At 41.4% G+C, this 17,737-nt stretch overlaps 1 protein-coding gene across 1 annotated transcript in view; it reads left to right on the top strand.

Annotated features, from left to right (window-relative positions):
* pcyt2 (phosphate cytidylyltransferase 2, ethanolamine) overlaps positions 1–17,737 on the top strand; it is a 51,778-nt gene that overhangs the window by 23,441 nt on the left and 10,600 nt on the right. Inside the window, exons 5-10 of the mRNA XM_078225721.1 lie at positions 547–631; positions 3,844–3,888; positions 11,202–11,340; positions 11,440–11,522; positions 12,213–12,290; positions 12,398–12,463. Coding sequence (XP_078081847.1) covers positions 547–631; positions 3,844–3,888; positions 11,202–11,340; positions 11,440–11,522; positions 12,213–12,290; positions 12,398–12,463 — 496 coding nt within the window. The remainder of the gene's footprint in view (positions 1–546; positions 632–3,843; positions 3,889–11,201; positions 11,341–11,439; positions 11,523–12,212; positions 12,291–12,397; positions 12,464–17,737) is intronic.

Consider the following 17,737-nt stretch of genomic DNA (forward strand, 5'->3'; position numbering starts at 1 on the left):
GAGGACAGATATTCGAAAGTTTGACCAAAGGGATGAGTTTTAAGAAACTTATGAGGAGCGGAAGGCTTAGGGAGGGAATTCCAAAGCAGAGTCATGGCAGCAGAAGGCACAGCAGCTACTGGTGGAGCAGTTAAAATCAGAAGCAAGAATTGGAGAATTACAGGGATCCCAATGGGCTAGAGGAGATTGCAAGGATAGGGTAGGTTTGAGGTCATGGAGAGATTTGGGAAATAAGGATGAGAATTTCAAAATTGAAGGATTAATGGCCTGGGGCCAATGTCAGTCAGTGAGCAAAGGGTGAATGAAACTTGGTTGAGTTCGGATATAGGTGGCAGTTTTATTTTTTAATGAGTTCTACTTTTCGAGGGTACAAGATGAAGATGAACTAGGACAGCAGTGGAATAAGCAAGTTGAGAAGTAACACAGGAATGGATGAGAATTTATTTAAGCAGTAAATGAGCTGATGCAGGGTTAAAGTCTTGACTGATTTATTTAATGAGAAATGTGAGTAACAATATTCATATTGGCCTTTAAAAATCTTCTCAGAGAGTGTAAACGTACACAGGGTGTTTCCACTACAGACCTGGTTGGCCGAATGCTTCTCATGACTAAAGCTCATCACAGCAATATTGTGAGTAAAATGTGTAATTTAATATTTTAGTCGATAAGGAAGGGATTTTGAGCCCATCGGTGAAACATTATTGATTTTTAGATTGTGTATCTAAATTGTGAAAACCAGTTAAATTTTTTTTGAGTGCTTTAAATAAATAGGGGTGATTCTCCCAGAAAAATTCTAAGTGTTGAATTTGCATAAAAGCTGGAGTAAATCCCGCTGGTTTTTTCAGCGGGAGTTTCAAAATGAATCGCTCTCACTCTGTGCACTGTGGAGTGCCTCAGCGTGAATCACGCTGAAATTCCTGCTATATATGATATTTCTGCTGGAGAGGCTGACAGTGTAGCGCTGAGCGGGCCACTGCGCATACATGGGTCTGTCAGCTGAGATCGGCGCATGCGCAGTGCCCCCGCACTGCTGGCTTCCCGATTGCTGGCCAGCCCCCTGTCCCCACATTGCTGACCATGTGACTCCCATCCCCCATAATGGCCAGCCCTGATCGCTGGTCTCCCTCCCTCTGTCACTCAGCCCGAGTGCAGAGTGGCAACAGGACCCTGCTCCCTTGGCACTGCCTGATGCCCAGTGGACAGTGCCACTGTGCGCTCTGGACATTGGCAATTTGCCCCTTGGGCCAGGGGGCTCAGGCTGGCATTGCCAAGTGACAATGCCCAAGGGACCCCCTTCCCCACCCTCGTGTCTGACCCTCTGGGGGACCTCAATTGCAGCGCCCCCCCCCCCCCCCGCCCCGCCCTTTATTCCAGCGGTGTCAGGCTGCCAGCTCCCTGCAATTGGGGAGCTATAGTAAATCTTGCTGGAGTGTACCACTTTAGCAGGACAGGAGACACTAGCAGGCTCAGAGATTTCAGTCCCAGGCCTGCTAATGATATTTAAAATACATTGATGTGGTGATTTAAATAAATTACGCAGAGCTGGCGGCGCTGGTAATCTGGCTGCTAGCGACATGCAGAGACCATGGCCCAGTGGTGAGCCCGCGCAATGGCCTCTGCTCGAGTTTCCAGGCCCGCCGCACTACAAAAGCAGCGCAGCGGGCTGGGAGAATCGCCCCGAATGTTTTGCAGAAATTTACTAAGTAGTTGGATGCGGAAGAATATCAGTTGGATTGTTTTGGATTAATTTTATCTCTATCTAATCAGAATTTGTCAGCAGATATTATGGAGGAACATATCAGAGTTATTTTGCTTTGAAAATCGATTTTGTTGTGTATTAACATGTCAACTGAAATTAAGAAGTGTGATACAAATAGCCGGATGATTCTGTCTGTCAGACAATAAACTGAATACAGTTAATACAAGCGTGAAGGGGAAAGCTTGGACTGAAATATCACTGCCAAATTACAGTAAAGTCCTCACTATCTGACATGCGCAGGGAATGAGTGGTGCTGGTTAATCAAAAATGCCGGTTAACAGATTTCAATTTCCCAATAGAATACAGCACAATAGCATGGACTAATGTGCAAGTTAAGAATTGTATTTTCTTTTACTTAAGTAGATGGGTCCTGGATAACTTTGTAATTGCTTCTGGTTGGTAAAGGGACAATTCATGTTAGGGGAACAGCTATAATTCCAGTTGATATTCGAGTGCTGGATAACACACAGTTTCCTGTAATATTCAATATTTTACGAAAAAGTGGCTTGTCGAGTTCTAATGTATTGCACTTCAACAATACCATTTGATCACGTTGAGAATAAAAGATTTTGATATATTCTGCAAAGTATAATTGTCAATAGTGTGCACAATGCATGTTAATAAATGTTAAAAATGTATTTGATTGGAATCCTGCAGCAGGATAGTGCTAAGCATCAATGCTTATTATACTGGACTACCAATGCAGCCTTGTCTTTCCATGATTCCATTCTGAGCAGAATCAAAAGAGGAAACAATGAATGGAAACGTTGTCTCTATGAAGGGGAGGGGCGAATTGGAGATCACAAGATAATTATAGATGAGGAAGGCCATTTGGCCCATCTTAATTCATCCATCCAAGATCTGTTAACATCTCCACTTTTGTAGGCTAGGTTGTTTTAGAAAGATGTGAAGGCTTTAGAGTGGGCAGAAAAAAAATTACAAGAATGGTTCCAGAGGTGTGTGACTTCAGTTATGTGGATAGATTGGAGAAGTGGAGAGGAGATTAGATGGAGGTGTGCTTGGACAGAGAAGTTGGAGAGAAATTGTTCTCATTGATGGAAGAGTTGAGAACTGGAAGATACATTAAAATGCTTGGCAATAGAATCAAAGGCAACATGAGGAAAACTTTTTTTATGCCACAAATAGTTAACATCTGGAATGCACTACTGAAAGGGTGGTGGAGGCAATTCACTCGTGCTTTAGAATTGGATAAGCATCTGCAGGAAAAATAATTGCAAGGTTGTTGGGAAAGAGCAAGGATGTGGGATCGACTAAATTGTTCTTTCAGAGAGCTGTAATAGGCGTGACAGACTAACTGGTCTCCTGTGCTGTAACCATGATTCTGTTTCTTGACAGACCTGCTTGTTATACTCATGAGGAGGAATAGCAGGTGAAGAATGGTGAAGGAGCAGTAGTCATGCTGGTTAAAACTGAGATGCTTCTATGATTAAATTGGAATTGATGGGATTAGGATCTCAATTACCTGAACAATTAAAATTTTCAGATGCTAGCCTACAAAATTTAGTGAATTGAATTGTCATAAATTTGACATGCTGTCTAGCTGGACATTTAGTTGCAGTGGAGGCTGATTTTAAATTTTCTGCCTTTAAATATTGAACATTTAAGAAGTTGAACCTCCAGTTGTGTGCTTAGTATAAAGTTGGATGTATAGTTGGCCCATTAATAAGCAGTATCTCTCTCCATTTTGCTGCTTATTAAAAAGATGCTTGGCGAAGCATTTCTCCTGCTTTATGCTTGGTGTTATTACCTATCTGGGAGTTTAAACTTTTCTGCCTGGAACTGAAAGAACATTTTCCATCTTGGATTAAATTCCTGCTGTATAGTTCAGTTCAAAGATTTTACTGAAATGCTTTTAGATTTACAAAAAATAATAACTGTCTGAAAGCCAATGTGAGCTAAAAGGGACAAGTTAGTCTGAAATCTTAAGGTTCTGTACAAATCTCAGGAGAAGCAAGATGCAAATTACCTGTTCACTGTTGTTGAATAAAGTTTATAAATTAATTTTAAAAATATGAAATTATACCATTTGAAATATATTTATATTTCCCCCAACTCCTCTACAGGAAAAAAATTCAGACTACCAGGAGCACACTGACAACTTTGGCAAGGTATTGGTTCAGTTTCTTTTTTATCTTCCTTTGCATGTTTTGGACTTTTTTTTTTCCATCTTTAATTTCCTTTATTATAAAAGAACAATATTTCCTGTGCCAATATTTGAACCTTGGAGCAATTTATCAAACATTAACAGGTTGTTTAAATGGTGCTATATCCTCTCCGCACCTTGGAACTATGTGTAAGAAAATGAGTTTTTTTTCCAGGAAAGCAAAATGACCAAACTCGAAAATTAAACAGTCCAAACAACATAATGCTCTGTCCTAATCACATTAATTGTTAATTGCTCGTCAAGTCTAATTTGTATGAGGAAGTTTCAATCAAATAAAGTTTTTTTTAAATTAATCGGTGAGTGGGAAGCAAAGAATTTCAAAGATGTTTCACAGTTGTGTATGTTGCTGCAAGGGAAAATGGCCCATCGATGAAAACCTCATTGCAAGCAGAAAAGTAGAGCACTAAAATAAACTCCATAAAGTTCAAAAATAGATTTTGACGCTATAGAAAGTTCATGTTTACTCAGCTGCCTCCAGAATTTTCAGACCAAGCTACACTGTTGTTCTGTACCTCACAAAAAGCCCATTTTTTTAACATAATGACTGAGTGCAAATTGAGTCAAAAGTTTTTTCTTTTCACAGGAGGTTACTATATATAACTGACATTTTTAACTAAAAAGCTGTCTTGGTCTGTGTGAAAATCCATTCTAAGTTTACCTTTTCATAAATTACTATAGGATTTTCCAGAGGTATTGTGAGGCTCCATTTGGCGCAATAAGTGCAGCTGCGGGTGTGGTAGTGCCATAGAATGATGGCAAATTAAATGTAGATAAATAGTTAATGTTCATTAAGTATCATGTTTTTCACATCACTCGATGTTGCTTTTTGACTGCTTAAAAAAGGTTGAAAATAAGATAGACGAGAATTGAATTATGTACTAAGTTTTCTGGACTTCATTCCATAATGTAATCCATAATAATAGTCCTTTTTTGTCCAATACCTTCACTCTTCAAAGGTGGCCATGAAAAGGCTTTATTTAGCCCATGTGATCTTATTTAGCTTGTGTGATCTCGGGAGCAACAAGTATATAGGCTCCAACTAGAGAGAAAGTTCAACCTTAAGAAAGATGTTTGTGACTAGATATTTCCACTAGATGGCACCTTTGAGTTGCTTGTTCTGCAATACACCTGTTACTATTTGACAAATTTTAGCTAACTAAAACTAACAGTTTAGCTAACAAAGTCCTGGCTGTATTTTACAGCATGTGCTGAGATACATTGTATGCATGATATTCCAGATCTGCATTCATTTGACACTGCAAGGTAACTGAGTTTGTCACCTCTGAAAAGATTTGTACACTCAAAAAATAATGCTAATTTCAAATCTGCATTGAACAGGTAACAAAATTCAAAATGTGGGTTATCCTTTGAGTAAATATTCTCCCAACTAAACAAAAATATGGATAAATTGCCTAATATGAGGTTCAACACTCCTTGGCACAAAAGTGCAACTGAGAGGTGGGATGCAGTGTTCCTTCTTAAGCTGCACAACTGTGTAGCCCAGAAGTTACTTCACAGGTTCTGCACAAATCAGCCTCTGAGTCATTTGCGGCAGAGCAAAGTAATGGGAAGGATGGAATTCCAGCCAAACTGCTCAAGAATGGAAAATCCCATCTCCCATCATGACCAGCTTTTTCTACTGGAAGGAAGGATCCATTCCACAGGACATGCGTGATGCAAAAGTCGTTATCTTGTGAGAAAACAAAAGTGATGGAGAAGATTGCAACAACTACAGGGGTATCTGGCTGCATAATGTCACTGGGAAGGTCTTTGCTGGGATCATGCTCAAAAGACCCCATCTACCTGTAGACCCAACGTTTCCAGATGCATAGTATGTCTTCTGTGCTGGCAGATCTATAATTTTGATTCTCCATATGCCACCTACCAGAAACATGTATGGAACTAGGTCTATGGCAGCACGGTAGCACAGTGGTTAGCACTGCTGCTTCACAGCTCCAGGGTCCCGGGTTCGATTCCCGGCTCGGGTCACTGTCTGTGTGGAGTTTGCACATTCTCCTCGTGTCTGCGTGGGTTTCCTCCGGGTGCTCCGGTTTCTTCCCACAGTCCAAAGATGTGCGGGTTAGGTTGATTGGCCAGGTTAAAAATTTCCCCTTAGAGTCCTCAGATGCGTAGGTTAGCGGGATTAGCGGGTAAATATGTGGGGGTAGGGCCTGGGTGGGATTGTGGTCGGTGCAGACTCGATGGGCCGAATGGCCTCCTTCTGCACTGTAGGGTTTCTGTGATTTCTATCTTTTCACCTTACTTTCATGTTATCTCTCTGAAGCATTCAACACCATCAGCAGGATGGATTCTACAAGATTTTAGAGAAAATTAGCTATCCACCAAAGCTCCTCAGCCTCATCTCTCGGTGGGTGAACATCTTGGGGATAGCGATCATAATTCTATCTCCTTCACGATAGCATTGGAAAGAGATAGGATCAGGCAGGCTAGGAAAGTGTTTCTCTGGAGTAAAGGGAAATACAGTGTCATCAGGGAGGAAATTAGACGGGTAAATTGGAAGGAGGCATTCTTGGGGAAAAGTACCGAAGGAAAGTGGAGGATTTTCAAGGAATGTTTGTCTGGAGCTCTGCATGACAACGTTCCGATGAGACAGGGGGGTGTTGGTAGGGTACGGGAACCGTGGTGCACGAAGGTTGTGATGAACCTGGTGAATAAGAAAAGAGAGGCGTACAGAAGGTTCAGAGAGCTAGGAGGTGTTAAGGATTTAGAGGAGTATACGGGATGTAGGAAGGAGCTTAAGAAGGAAATTAGGAGAGCGAGAAGGGGTCATGAGAAGACCTTGGCGGGTAAGATTAAGGAGAATCCCAAGGCTTTCTACAAATATGTCAAGAGTAAAAGGATGAGATGTGAAGGCATAGGACCCTTAAAAGGTGAAGGGGGAAAAGTTTGTGCGGAACCGTTAGAAATGGCGGAGGTGCTTAATGAATACTTTACCTCGGTATTCACGGTGGAAAGGGATCTGGGTGGTTGTACTGCTGGTTTGCGGTGGACAGAAAGGATCGAGCATGTGGACATAAAGAAAGAGGATGTGTTGGAACTATTGAATGGCATCAAGGTTGGTAAGTCGCCGGGACCGGATGGGATGTACCCCAGGTTACTGTGGGAGGCGAGGGAGGAGATTGCGGAGCCTTTGGCGATGATCTTTGCATCGTCGATGGAGACGGGAGAGGTTCCGGAGGATTGGAGGATTGCAGATGTGGTCCCTATATTCAAGAAAGGGAACAGGGACAGCCCAGGAAATTACCGACCGGTGAGTCTAACCTCAGTGGTTGGTAAGTTGATGGAGAGGATCCTGAGAGACAGGATTTATGATCATCTAGAGAAGTTTAGTATGATCAAAAGTAGTCAGCACGGCTTTGTCAAGGGCAGGTCGTGCCTTACGAGCCTGGTTGAGTTCTTTGAAAATGTGACCAAACACATTGACGAAGGAAGAGCGGTGGATGTGGTCTATATGGACTTCAGCAAGGCGTTCGATAAGGTCCCCCATGCAAGACTTCTTGAGAAAGTGAGAGGGCATGGGATCCAAGGGGCTGTTGCCTTGTGGATCCAGAACTGGCTTGCCTGCAGAAGGCAGAGAGTGGCTGTGGAGGGGTCTTTCTCTGCATGGAGGTCAGTGACCAGTGGAGTGCCCCAGGGATCTGTTCTGGGACCCTTGCTGTTTGTCATTTTCATAAATGACCTGGATGAGGAAGTGGAGGGATGGGTTGGTAAGTTTGCTGACGACACCAAGGTAGGTGGTGTTGTGGATAGTTTGGAGGGATGTCAGAAGTTGCAGCGAGACATAGATAGAATGCAAGACTGGGCGGAGAAGTGGCAGATGGACTTCAACCCGGATAAGTGTGTGGTGATCCATTTTGGCAGATCCAATGGGATGAAGCAGCAGTATAATATGAAGGGTCCCATTCTTAGCAGTGTAGAGGATCAGAAGGACCTTGGGGTCCGGGTCCATAGGACTCTTAAATCGGCCTCGCAGGTGGAGGATGCGGTCAAGAAGGCGTACGGCGTACTAGCCTTCATTAATCGAGGGATTGAGTTTAGGAGTCGGGAGATAATGCTGCAGCTTTATAGGACCCTGGTTAGACCCCACTTGGAGTACTGCGCGCAGTTCTGGTCACCTCATTACAGGAAAGATGTTGAAGCCATTGAAAGGGTGCAGAGGAGATTTACAAGGATGTTGCCTGGATTGGGGGGCATGCCTTATGAGGATAGGTTGAGGGAGCTTGGTCTCTTCTCCCTGGAGAGACGAAGGATGAGAGGTGACCTGATAGAGGTTTACAAGATGTTGAGAGGTCTGGATAGGGTAGACTCTCAGAGGCTATTTCCAAGGGCTGAAATGGTTGCTACGAGAGGAGACAGGTTTAAGGTGCTGGGGGGTAGGTACAGAGGAGATGTCAGGGGTAAGTTTTTCACTCAGAGGGTGGTGGGTGAGTGGAATCGGCTGACGTCGGTGGTGGTGGAGGCAAACTCGTTGGGGTCTTTTAAGAGACTTCTGGATGAGTACATGGGATTTAATGGGATTGAGGGCTATAGATAGGCCTAGAGGTAGGGATATGATCAGCGCAACTTGTGGGCCGAAGGGCCTGTTTGTGCTGTGGCTTTCTATGTTCTATGTTCTATGTTCATCCATTCCTTCCATGACAACATGCACTGCATTGTAGTTTGAGGGCACTACTTCTGGGAGTTTCAGGGTGAAGTGAAACGGGGTCTGTGTCCTAGCGTCCACTCTGATATTTACTTCTCCAAAGCTTTGACAAAGGGTCATCTGGACTTGAAACATCAGCTCTTTTCTCTCCTTACAGATGCTGCCAGACCTGCTGAGATTTTCCAGCGTTTTCTCTTTTGGTATGAGATGTATGTTCTCAGCACCTTGTATGACTGTGATTCATAGACACCTTAGAACTATCAATAAAGGAAGCTCGACAACTTTCATCTTTGTTGTTCATCTCGGGGAAGGACAAAATCATGAATGCAGCAATTTTATCCCAGGCAAAGCTCCCAAGTATGTAGGTGCTCATCATGCAGTGATCACAGCTGGCTTGGCTTCACAAGATGGAAGACGGTTGCATGCCTAAAGATTTTATTTATGGTGAATTAACCAGAGCCAGCTGCCCAGAGCTCTGTTTAAAGGATGCTTGAAGTATGGCATGAAATGTTTAAACATCGACTCTCGCATCTGGGATCCACTAGCTGACGACAATTTAGAAGGCTGAGGGGGGATCTTATAGAGACCTATAAGATAATGAAGGGGCTGGATAGGGTAGAGGTGGAGAGATTCTTTCCACTTAGAAAGGAAACTAGAACTAGAGGGCACAGCCTCAAAATAAAGGGGGGTCGGTTTAGGACAGAGTTGAGGAGGAACTTCTTCTCTCAGAGGGTGGTGAATCTCTGGAATTCTCTGCCCACTGAAGTGGTGGAGGCTACCTCGTTGAATATGTTTAAATCACAGATAGATGGATTCCTGATCGGTAAGGGAATTAGGGGTTATAGGGATCAGGCGGGTAAGTGGAACTGATCCACTTCAGATCAGCCATGATCTTATTGAATGGCGGGGCAGGTTCGAGGGGCTAGATGGCCTACTCCTGCTCCTATTTCTTATGTTCTTATGACAGGAAGATAGCAATTTCACCTGTGCGTCACCATGGCTAGCATGACTTGGTGACAAGCGTCAACATGGAAAACAACCCACAACAACACCTGATAATCATTTTATATGTGGCAGGGCCTGCCTCTCTGGTCTCATCAGCAACATATGAAACTAACCCATCCCCAACTAATTGATCTGCTGCACGTCCATATTGTGTAGATGGAAAGTGCAAAAAAAAATTAAAGAGCTGCACACAACAAAAAAAATAGTAGAGCAGTGATAGGATGTCGATTTCAATCAGCAATTTCCTCCGTAATACTAATTACAGGAACTTTCCCAAAGGATGCTCCAAACAAAAGCACATGGGGGGAAAAAAATCAGTCTAGAAGTTGCCTTGGCGCACTCATATCAGAGAATAATTCAAACAGAGGCTCAGATATTCTATCTTAACATGTCACAAACCTTTTTGAACAGAGAATGCTACAGGAGGCTTTTAAAAGAGCCAGTTTCTTGCTGTGATATATTCCCTCTCTGTAAAAGTAGAAATGGGCGGAAAAAAGTAGATGGGGGATTTGAGCTGCAAATATAACCAATAGAAACTAGTTTATAATTATCGTACGTTCATGGAGTAGTCTAGCTTTGGTTTACCTTTAAAGCTGCTTAATGTATAATTTTGTTAATTTTAATGCAATTTTGAAACCAAAAACTCTAAGTATTCTAATTTCAGTTTATCAAATGGTTTACCAGAATACAGCAAGGAAGAACACATTTATAAATGCTGTAGTTGTGTGCATTCTTCCTGGGCTGCTCAACAAAATACAAACTCCAGATTAATTTATTTTTCAATTCCAAAGAAGTTGCATGATCTTTTACACGGTAACTCCCAAAGACCATGGCCATAATATCTATTCCCTCAACGATGTAAATTTTTTTCAGAAGTTGATTTAATCTCACTTAGCACTTCCATCCTTCCCCACCATCACTACAAATGGTGTCTTAAGGACAATTAGCTTCAACCTTGGGTAATTGCTGTCAATTTACTATTAATTGTGTTTCCACTTTTATAGAGGAGAGAAATAAATCAAGGCGAGAAACTGGCTCTTTTAAATTCCCTTAACTTTCTTATAATAGTTTACGGTGCTTGGCAAATTGTGAACAGGTCAGATGCAGTATAAAATGTACAAGGATGGAAAGGAAGGCGAGCACTCAACAGTTTAGAACATCTGTACCATTATTTTCATCCATTTTGTTTTGATACTAGGGTCTGATTCTTTCGTTAACACAGAATTGATACACTTTTTTTACTATTGTAATCTAGACCACATATGTTGAGCTAGATGACATTTTATTCCAAAAATCAGCAATTTGAAATTACTATAAATTCGAATTTAGGTTTTCACAGCTTGTCAAATCATTTTGTTTTCCTCTTTGTTGTATACAAAGAATTACTATAGCACATCTGCCGTTTTTTGATGTTCATTGCAATTACTGTGCACAATTATCCCAGTACAACCTGCTAAACGGGAACTTTGCATACAAGGTATTTTGTGGTAAGAACGTATCTGATCTCAAGGTATTTGTTTTCTGATTGACACTATACAACTAAATAGCAAGTCACTGCAAGTGTCCTAAATTAAATTCTTTTTTTTAAGGGACCAAAAGGTCACAGCCCTTGGACTGGCGTATCTCAGTTTTTGCAGACATCCCAAAAGATTATTCAATTTGCTTCTGGAAAAGAACCTCAACCAAATGATACAATAATCTACGTGGCAGGAGCATTTGATTTGTTCCGTATCCTTACTGCGAGTTAATTTTGGTTAATGTGAAAGTGTGTCTGTTTTGCAATTTATTAAATCTTATCAACTATTTATTCCTTTACAATTTGAAAAGATATTGGTCATGTAGACTTTCTGGAAAGTGTCTACAAGTTGGCAGAAAGGCCATATATTATTGTTGGTCTTCATTTTGACCAGGTAAGTACAGTGTGCTGATCGCTTATTGTTAAAGCCATGATTAATTTCTAGAAAGAGGAGGCAAAATATTTTACTGGTGCAGATAAATTTCTATCATGTATTTTTTTGAAATCGATGCATTCAGTGTTATTGACAATACTGGCAAGTTTCAGTTGAGCTAATATCAACTTCAAGAAACTATCTTGGTATGAATTTAAATCTGCTGTTTATTGCTTTGCAATAAATATACAAATATAGTCACTTGAACTCTTGTGACAGTACGGAAAGGAAACCTTTATGGAAGTTCCTAAGTTGCAACTTGTGTCAAACAAAATGCTTTTGATATAGACACTTGCACAATTAATCAATGGAAAATATTTGTGGAACCTCCATTAACATGTGGTTTGTGCTCTTCCATCATGTTAATATATAAAGTGTTTCTATCTATTAAACTGAAATTGTAGTTTAAATCAAGTTGTTAAATTCTGGGGGTATGGATGCATATGCCTGTGTTTTTCTTCCTATATCTCTTTCCCTGTGTGTGTGTGTATGTGTACACGTACTCCTTTTTTGCCTCTGTTCAGCTAGTGCAGCACAATTTAAGTGTTTACCTTCCACCTGACAGTTAAGTGTTTGATTCTACTTGTTGTATCCAGTTCAAGCTTGGAAGTTAAGCACTGGTATTCTTAATTACACACCTTTCTTTTGTAGGAAGTGAACCGATACAAGGGAAAGAATTACCCAATAATGAATGTGCATGAAAGGACTCTCAGTGTTCTGGCCTGTAGAGTGAGTATAGTGGGTCAGAACTTGATTTTCTAATTTTTCTCTGGTTTTCAAAATTGTGAACCAAGTTTTAAATGTATTTTGCTACAATTGTTTCTGCTTTCTTTTAGTATGTGTCGGAAGTAGTAATAGGAGCTCCTTACTCTGTGACTGCAGATTTACTGGATCACTTCAAGGTATGGTTATTCAATATGTCCCCCTCTAAATTTGGCCTTTTCAAAATTGAATTTGGAATCAAAATCTTAAATCCAATTCAGACTTAAGATTTTTGTTTCTTCAATGTGAACACAAATATAAAATTATAGAATTTCCATCCAAAGATTTGACTAACACTCTCTCAATACCCTAACTTTAAAAAATCAGTGGTGAAATTAGTGATAGTCTTCTGAATGTGAGGGGTTGGGATGACAGGAGAGTGAACTAAAATCAGTATCGCTGGGGGGGATAAAAGAGATGATGCTGATGAAGCTTTCATCTTTCACTCATCAGGACAGACTCAAGAATGCCAAATTGTAAAAGAAACATCAATTTATGCTGCGTGAGAAAAGTGGTGCTGATTGGTTGACAAGCCAGCTCTGTTTGGCTGAAACATTGCCATGGTGAATGTCCCAGGGAGCCATGCTTTTGTTTATTCAAAGTAGGTGCAATCCCTGGACCGATTCCTTTTGTCTTTAGGGGACTGTCCCTGGATATGAAACATGTAGGGTGGGATTCTCCCAAAAAATTCTAAGTGCCGAATGTGCGTTTAAAAACTGGAGTAAATCCTGCTGGTTTTTTCAGCGGGATTTTCAAACTGAATCTCCCACACTTTGTGCATTGCAGAGTGCCCTAGCGAGAATCACGCTAAAAGTCAGTGGACAGGGCCTAATCCTGCCCGAGAGGCCGGCAGCTTAGCGCTGAGCGGGCCACCGCACATGCACCGATATGTCGGCGCTGGTACTGTTGGCCTCCCAATGGCTGGCCAGCCCTGCATTGCTGGCCGTGTGACTTTCCCCCCAACGCCCCGATCACTGGCCTCCCGGACTTCTCCAGGCAAGCCCCGATGTGTTGTTCTGGCGCGGAGCTGACGATGCTGGAAATCCAGCGGGTAGACACGCACAGAGGCGGTGGTGCCCAGTGGAAAGCCTGCTAAATGGCCTCTGCTTAAGCCTCGTGACCCATTGTGCTGGCTGGGAGAATCGCCCTTGTAGCTTCTAGCAAGTCTAAGTGAGCTTGCAAGCCTGACTTATGATCTTAAATTGTTTGTTAGTGTAATTCTTAGCACACTCGGAATTGTTCACCGACTGCTGTCCGATCGTGGAATCAGATCTAACTTTGGACATTCTGTTCCGAGTCTTTCAAGCATGGGTTGGTTGAGTAAGGCCATTACTCTGCCTATTGCAAACAACCAAAGGGACACGCTGTTTGATACAATCTGCCAGTCGTTAGGACGTATGACTAGCTTCACCTATTATTCCAACTTTTGAGATCCTTTACCACATATGCAGAAACCTTTTCTCTGCAGTTAAAGCAGTATGAACTTTGTTTAAATGTGTGCTGAAATGGATGATGTTGCCATGGATTCCCCTCTAGGGCCCGCTCTTATCAACATTTTTGTGGCTTTCTATGAGAAACGTATATTTTTAATGGAATGACCCTTAACCTCCTACCCTTGCACCTTTCCAATATACAGATGTTTGCTATATCTGAATCTGCAGTTGCTTGTAAGAATTTCTTTATACGCCTTAATGTGCCTCAACCTGGGCTCCAATTCATCATGAAATGAACTGGTCTAAAGGAGCTCCCTTTCTTCAAATTGCTAGTTAAGAAGCCCACTAATGGATTCTCTAGTACTGTCTACCTGCAAGCCTACCTTCACTGGTCAATATATATATTGAGATTCCCAAATCCCCTACAAGGTTATCCTTATCGGCAATCTCGTAAATGGAACCCAAGCCATTTGCTTACCATGCAAGCTTGATTTTGAAATGGGACGCATCAAAGCTATCCTGTAGGATATTAACTATCCTGATTACATCATTGCTCACTGTCTATCACACAAATCATAAACAGGGTTAAGGTCGCCATTTCCAGACCTGAAAAATGCCCAGTCTATCTCAAATTACCCTTGAAGGGTAAAGTGTCTCAAATATTTGAGCAACAGGTAAAGCCAGCTGTTTCACTGCTACTGCACAATAGCAACACAAGTGGTGTTTTCCACTGACAAGATACTGCTGTCAAGCCAAAAAAACATTCTGCCTATCTGACAAAGGAATAATTTGGTATATGAATTTCAGTGGCAGTGTGATGGCAGGTACATAGACTGTACATTGGATCAGATTAAACAGCACGTTCCATTTCTTTGGTTGTTCGCAATTGGTAAAGTACTGACCGTACTCAACCAACCTGTGCTTGAAAAACTCCGAGCATAATGCCTAACATTGGATGTGCTTCTGTGACTGGGCAGCTGACCAGTCCAGAGTGTGCTACAAATTAGACTAACAGCCAATTTAAGATTAACAGTCAGGTTCGCAACTTAACTCACTAAGAGTTTCAACAGGATGTTTTTTTTCCAGCAGTATTCTGCACCCATTTAATCACTTTGTAAAAAATGTCCCTTTGCTCATCTATAATTACAAAGTATAAACTGTATATCCTCCAGTTGACTGCAGTGTCACAGGACTCCACTTGACCCCAGTGTCTTTTCAAATTCTAAAGCAGTGAACAATAACTGCCACACAATTCCAGCAGTGTTAGACTGTAGTATGTGTTGCAAGATAGTTTAAAGGAGTAAAAAAAACACACCCTTTTTCAAAGTTTTCTCTCTCTCGTCTGCACTCTCCTTCAGTTAGTGGCTCAAAGCAATTCACCTGTAGAAATTATGAGAGTGGCCACTAGGGGGCATGCAGCATCAAATTGCCAAACGTAAAAATACTGTAATAAGTGCATCCTATCTGAATCACCAGAGCTAGTGACAGTATGTTGCAATTTCAGAGAATCCAGCAGTATTAAGTTGTACTGATTGTGGTATCATAGAATAGGGGGGCATTTGGCCAGCCATGCCCGTGCTGGCTCTCTGGAAGAACAGCCCACCTAGTACCACTTGTTACCTTTTCCCTGTAGGCCTGCATTCTTTTCATTTCAGATAGTCATCCAATTCTCCTTTTGATGATGCAGATTCACCACAATCACAGGCAAGGTACTCCAGCACCTTAAAAACAGCGAGATTATGTTGCAGCTGTATAAGGTGCTGGAGAGGCCACACCTGGAGTACTGTGTACAGTTTTGGTCTCACTTGAGAAAGGATATACTGGCACTGGAGGGGGTGCAGAGGAGATTCACTAGGTTGATTCTGGAGTTGAGAGGGTTGGCTTATGAGGAGAGACTGAGTAGACTGGGGATATACTCATTGGAATTCAGAAGGATGAGGAGGGATTTTATAGAAACATATAAGATTATAAAGGGAATAGATAAAATAGAAGCAGGGAGGTTGTTTCCACTGGCAGGTGAAATTAGAACTCGGGGGCATGGCCTCAAAATAAGGGGAAGCAGATTGAGGACTGAGTTGAGGAGGGACTTCACCACACAAAGGGTTGTGAATCTGTGGAATTCCCTGCCCAGTGAAGCAGTTGAGGCTACCTCATTGAATGTTTTTAAGGCAAGGATAGATAAATTTTTGAATAGTAAAGGAATTAAGGGTTATGGTGAGCGGGCGGCTAAGTGGAACGGAGTCCACGAAAAGATCAGCCATGATCTTATTGAATGGCGGAGCAGGCTCGAGGGGCCAGATGGCCTACTCCTGTTCCTAGTTCTTATCCTAACCATGTGTTGGCTACACTGAATAAAGAAAGTTTCTCTTCCTGTCACCATTGCATCTGTTGTCAATCAGCTTAAATCAATATTGTTTGGTTTTTGAATGGTCTGTACATGAGCATTTGTTTACATTGTGCTGCATAAAGGGGAAGAAGCAAATGTTGTAAAACACTTTGAAGTTTCAATACCAAAAATATAAACTGAAATTATACGTTTTTTCTGTGTCCCTCCCAATCAAATTAAATTTGGGAAACCATCTCAAACTCTGTTCATAAACATTCATCATTATACTTAACGAGGACGAAAGAAAATTACAATCAGTTTTTACTAAATTTAATTATACGTTGATTTAATCATTTTGCAAAAACGTACCCTTGCTGATCTGTGTGAGTTAAGGACACTGAGGGCATAGGTTTTTGGCAGTGGGTCAGAAATTGCCCGATCCGTTGTACAGAGGATCCCAGTCCTATACATTCACCATGCTTTAACTCAACCTAAAACTGGTGCTGAAAATTTGAAAAAAGCAGAAAATTATGGAAATATTCAACAGGTCAAAGAGACAGGAATTCCCAGAGTAATATAATATAATTTCAGATCTATGACACTTCTGACAAAAAACAGACCTGAAATAGTAACTCTACTTTTCTGTGATATATGCTGCAAGAGTAGTGAGTGGTGCCGCTAGCTTATGGTGATTAAAAATCACTGGTTTCTTGTACCTGACCACTCTTGAGTAACATTTGCTAGTCCTGTGATGCTCTGTACAATTAAATCATCTGCCAACAGTTATTAATTAATGACCATTTGATCATGGTATGAGTTTGACCAGTACCCATGCACAGAGTTGAAATCTTCAGGTGAAAGGGGAAAAAACTGATGCATATATTTTTAACAATCTTTTTCAAAATATATAGGTGCCCATATTAACACCTTCACATCCTTAACCTGTGAAGAAGCTAACTTCTTGCCTTCTGCTTCCCTTCTTGACACTGCCGAGATTGGGTTTGTTGGTGGGACATAATATTCTGTATTTTATACAATACTTGGGCAATGAATGCATCTACAAGAACTTAAAAACTAGGAGCAGGAGTAGGCCATCTGGCCCCTCGAGCCTGCTCCGCCATTCAATAAGATCACGGCTGATCTTTTCGTGGACTCCGTTCCACTTACCCGCCCGCTCACCATAACCCTTAATTCCTTTACTGTTCAAAAATTTATCTATCCTTGCCTTAAGAACATTCAATGAGATAGCTTCAACTGCTTCACTGGGCAGGGAGTTCCACAGATTCACAACCCTTTATTCATTTTAGTCTTAAATCATAATGTTACAAATCATTTCATGCTTTTTCTTTCGGTATGCAGCTGCTACTGAAGTCACCATTATAGAAGCTTTTATAGCCAAAGATTTCATAATTCGGCCTTAATCTGTGTGAGGAATAGAATTGGTGTGCAACATAAAATTAAAGGTTTTGGATGAAGTAACCTTTCAATGTGGGCTTTTTTGTTTGTACATATCACTGTGAGGAATTGATGTTGGGTGAACAGAAAAATCGGCTGCATCCCATGTTGGAATGTAAATTTACCATCGTATTATCCCTGTCTCTATCTAATTTGTAACGTGAGCAAAGTAGTACTGAATTTGAAAATATTCCACTGAA

Source organism: Mustelus asterias, chromosome 12 (genome assembly GCF_964213995.1).
Source record: "Mustelus asterias chromosome 12, sMusAst1.hap1.1, whole genome shotgun sequence".
Classification (NCBI taxonomy): domain Eukaryota; kingdom Metazoa; phylum Chordata; class Chondrichthyes; order Carcharhiniformes; family Triakidae; genus Mustelus; species Mustelus asterias.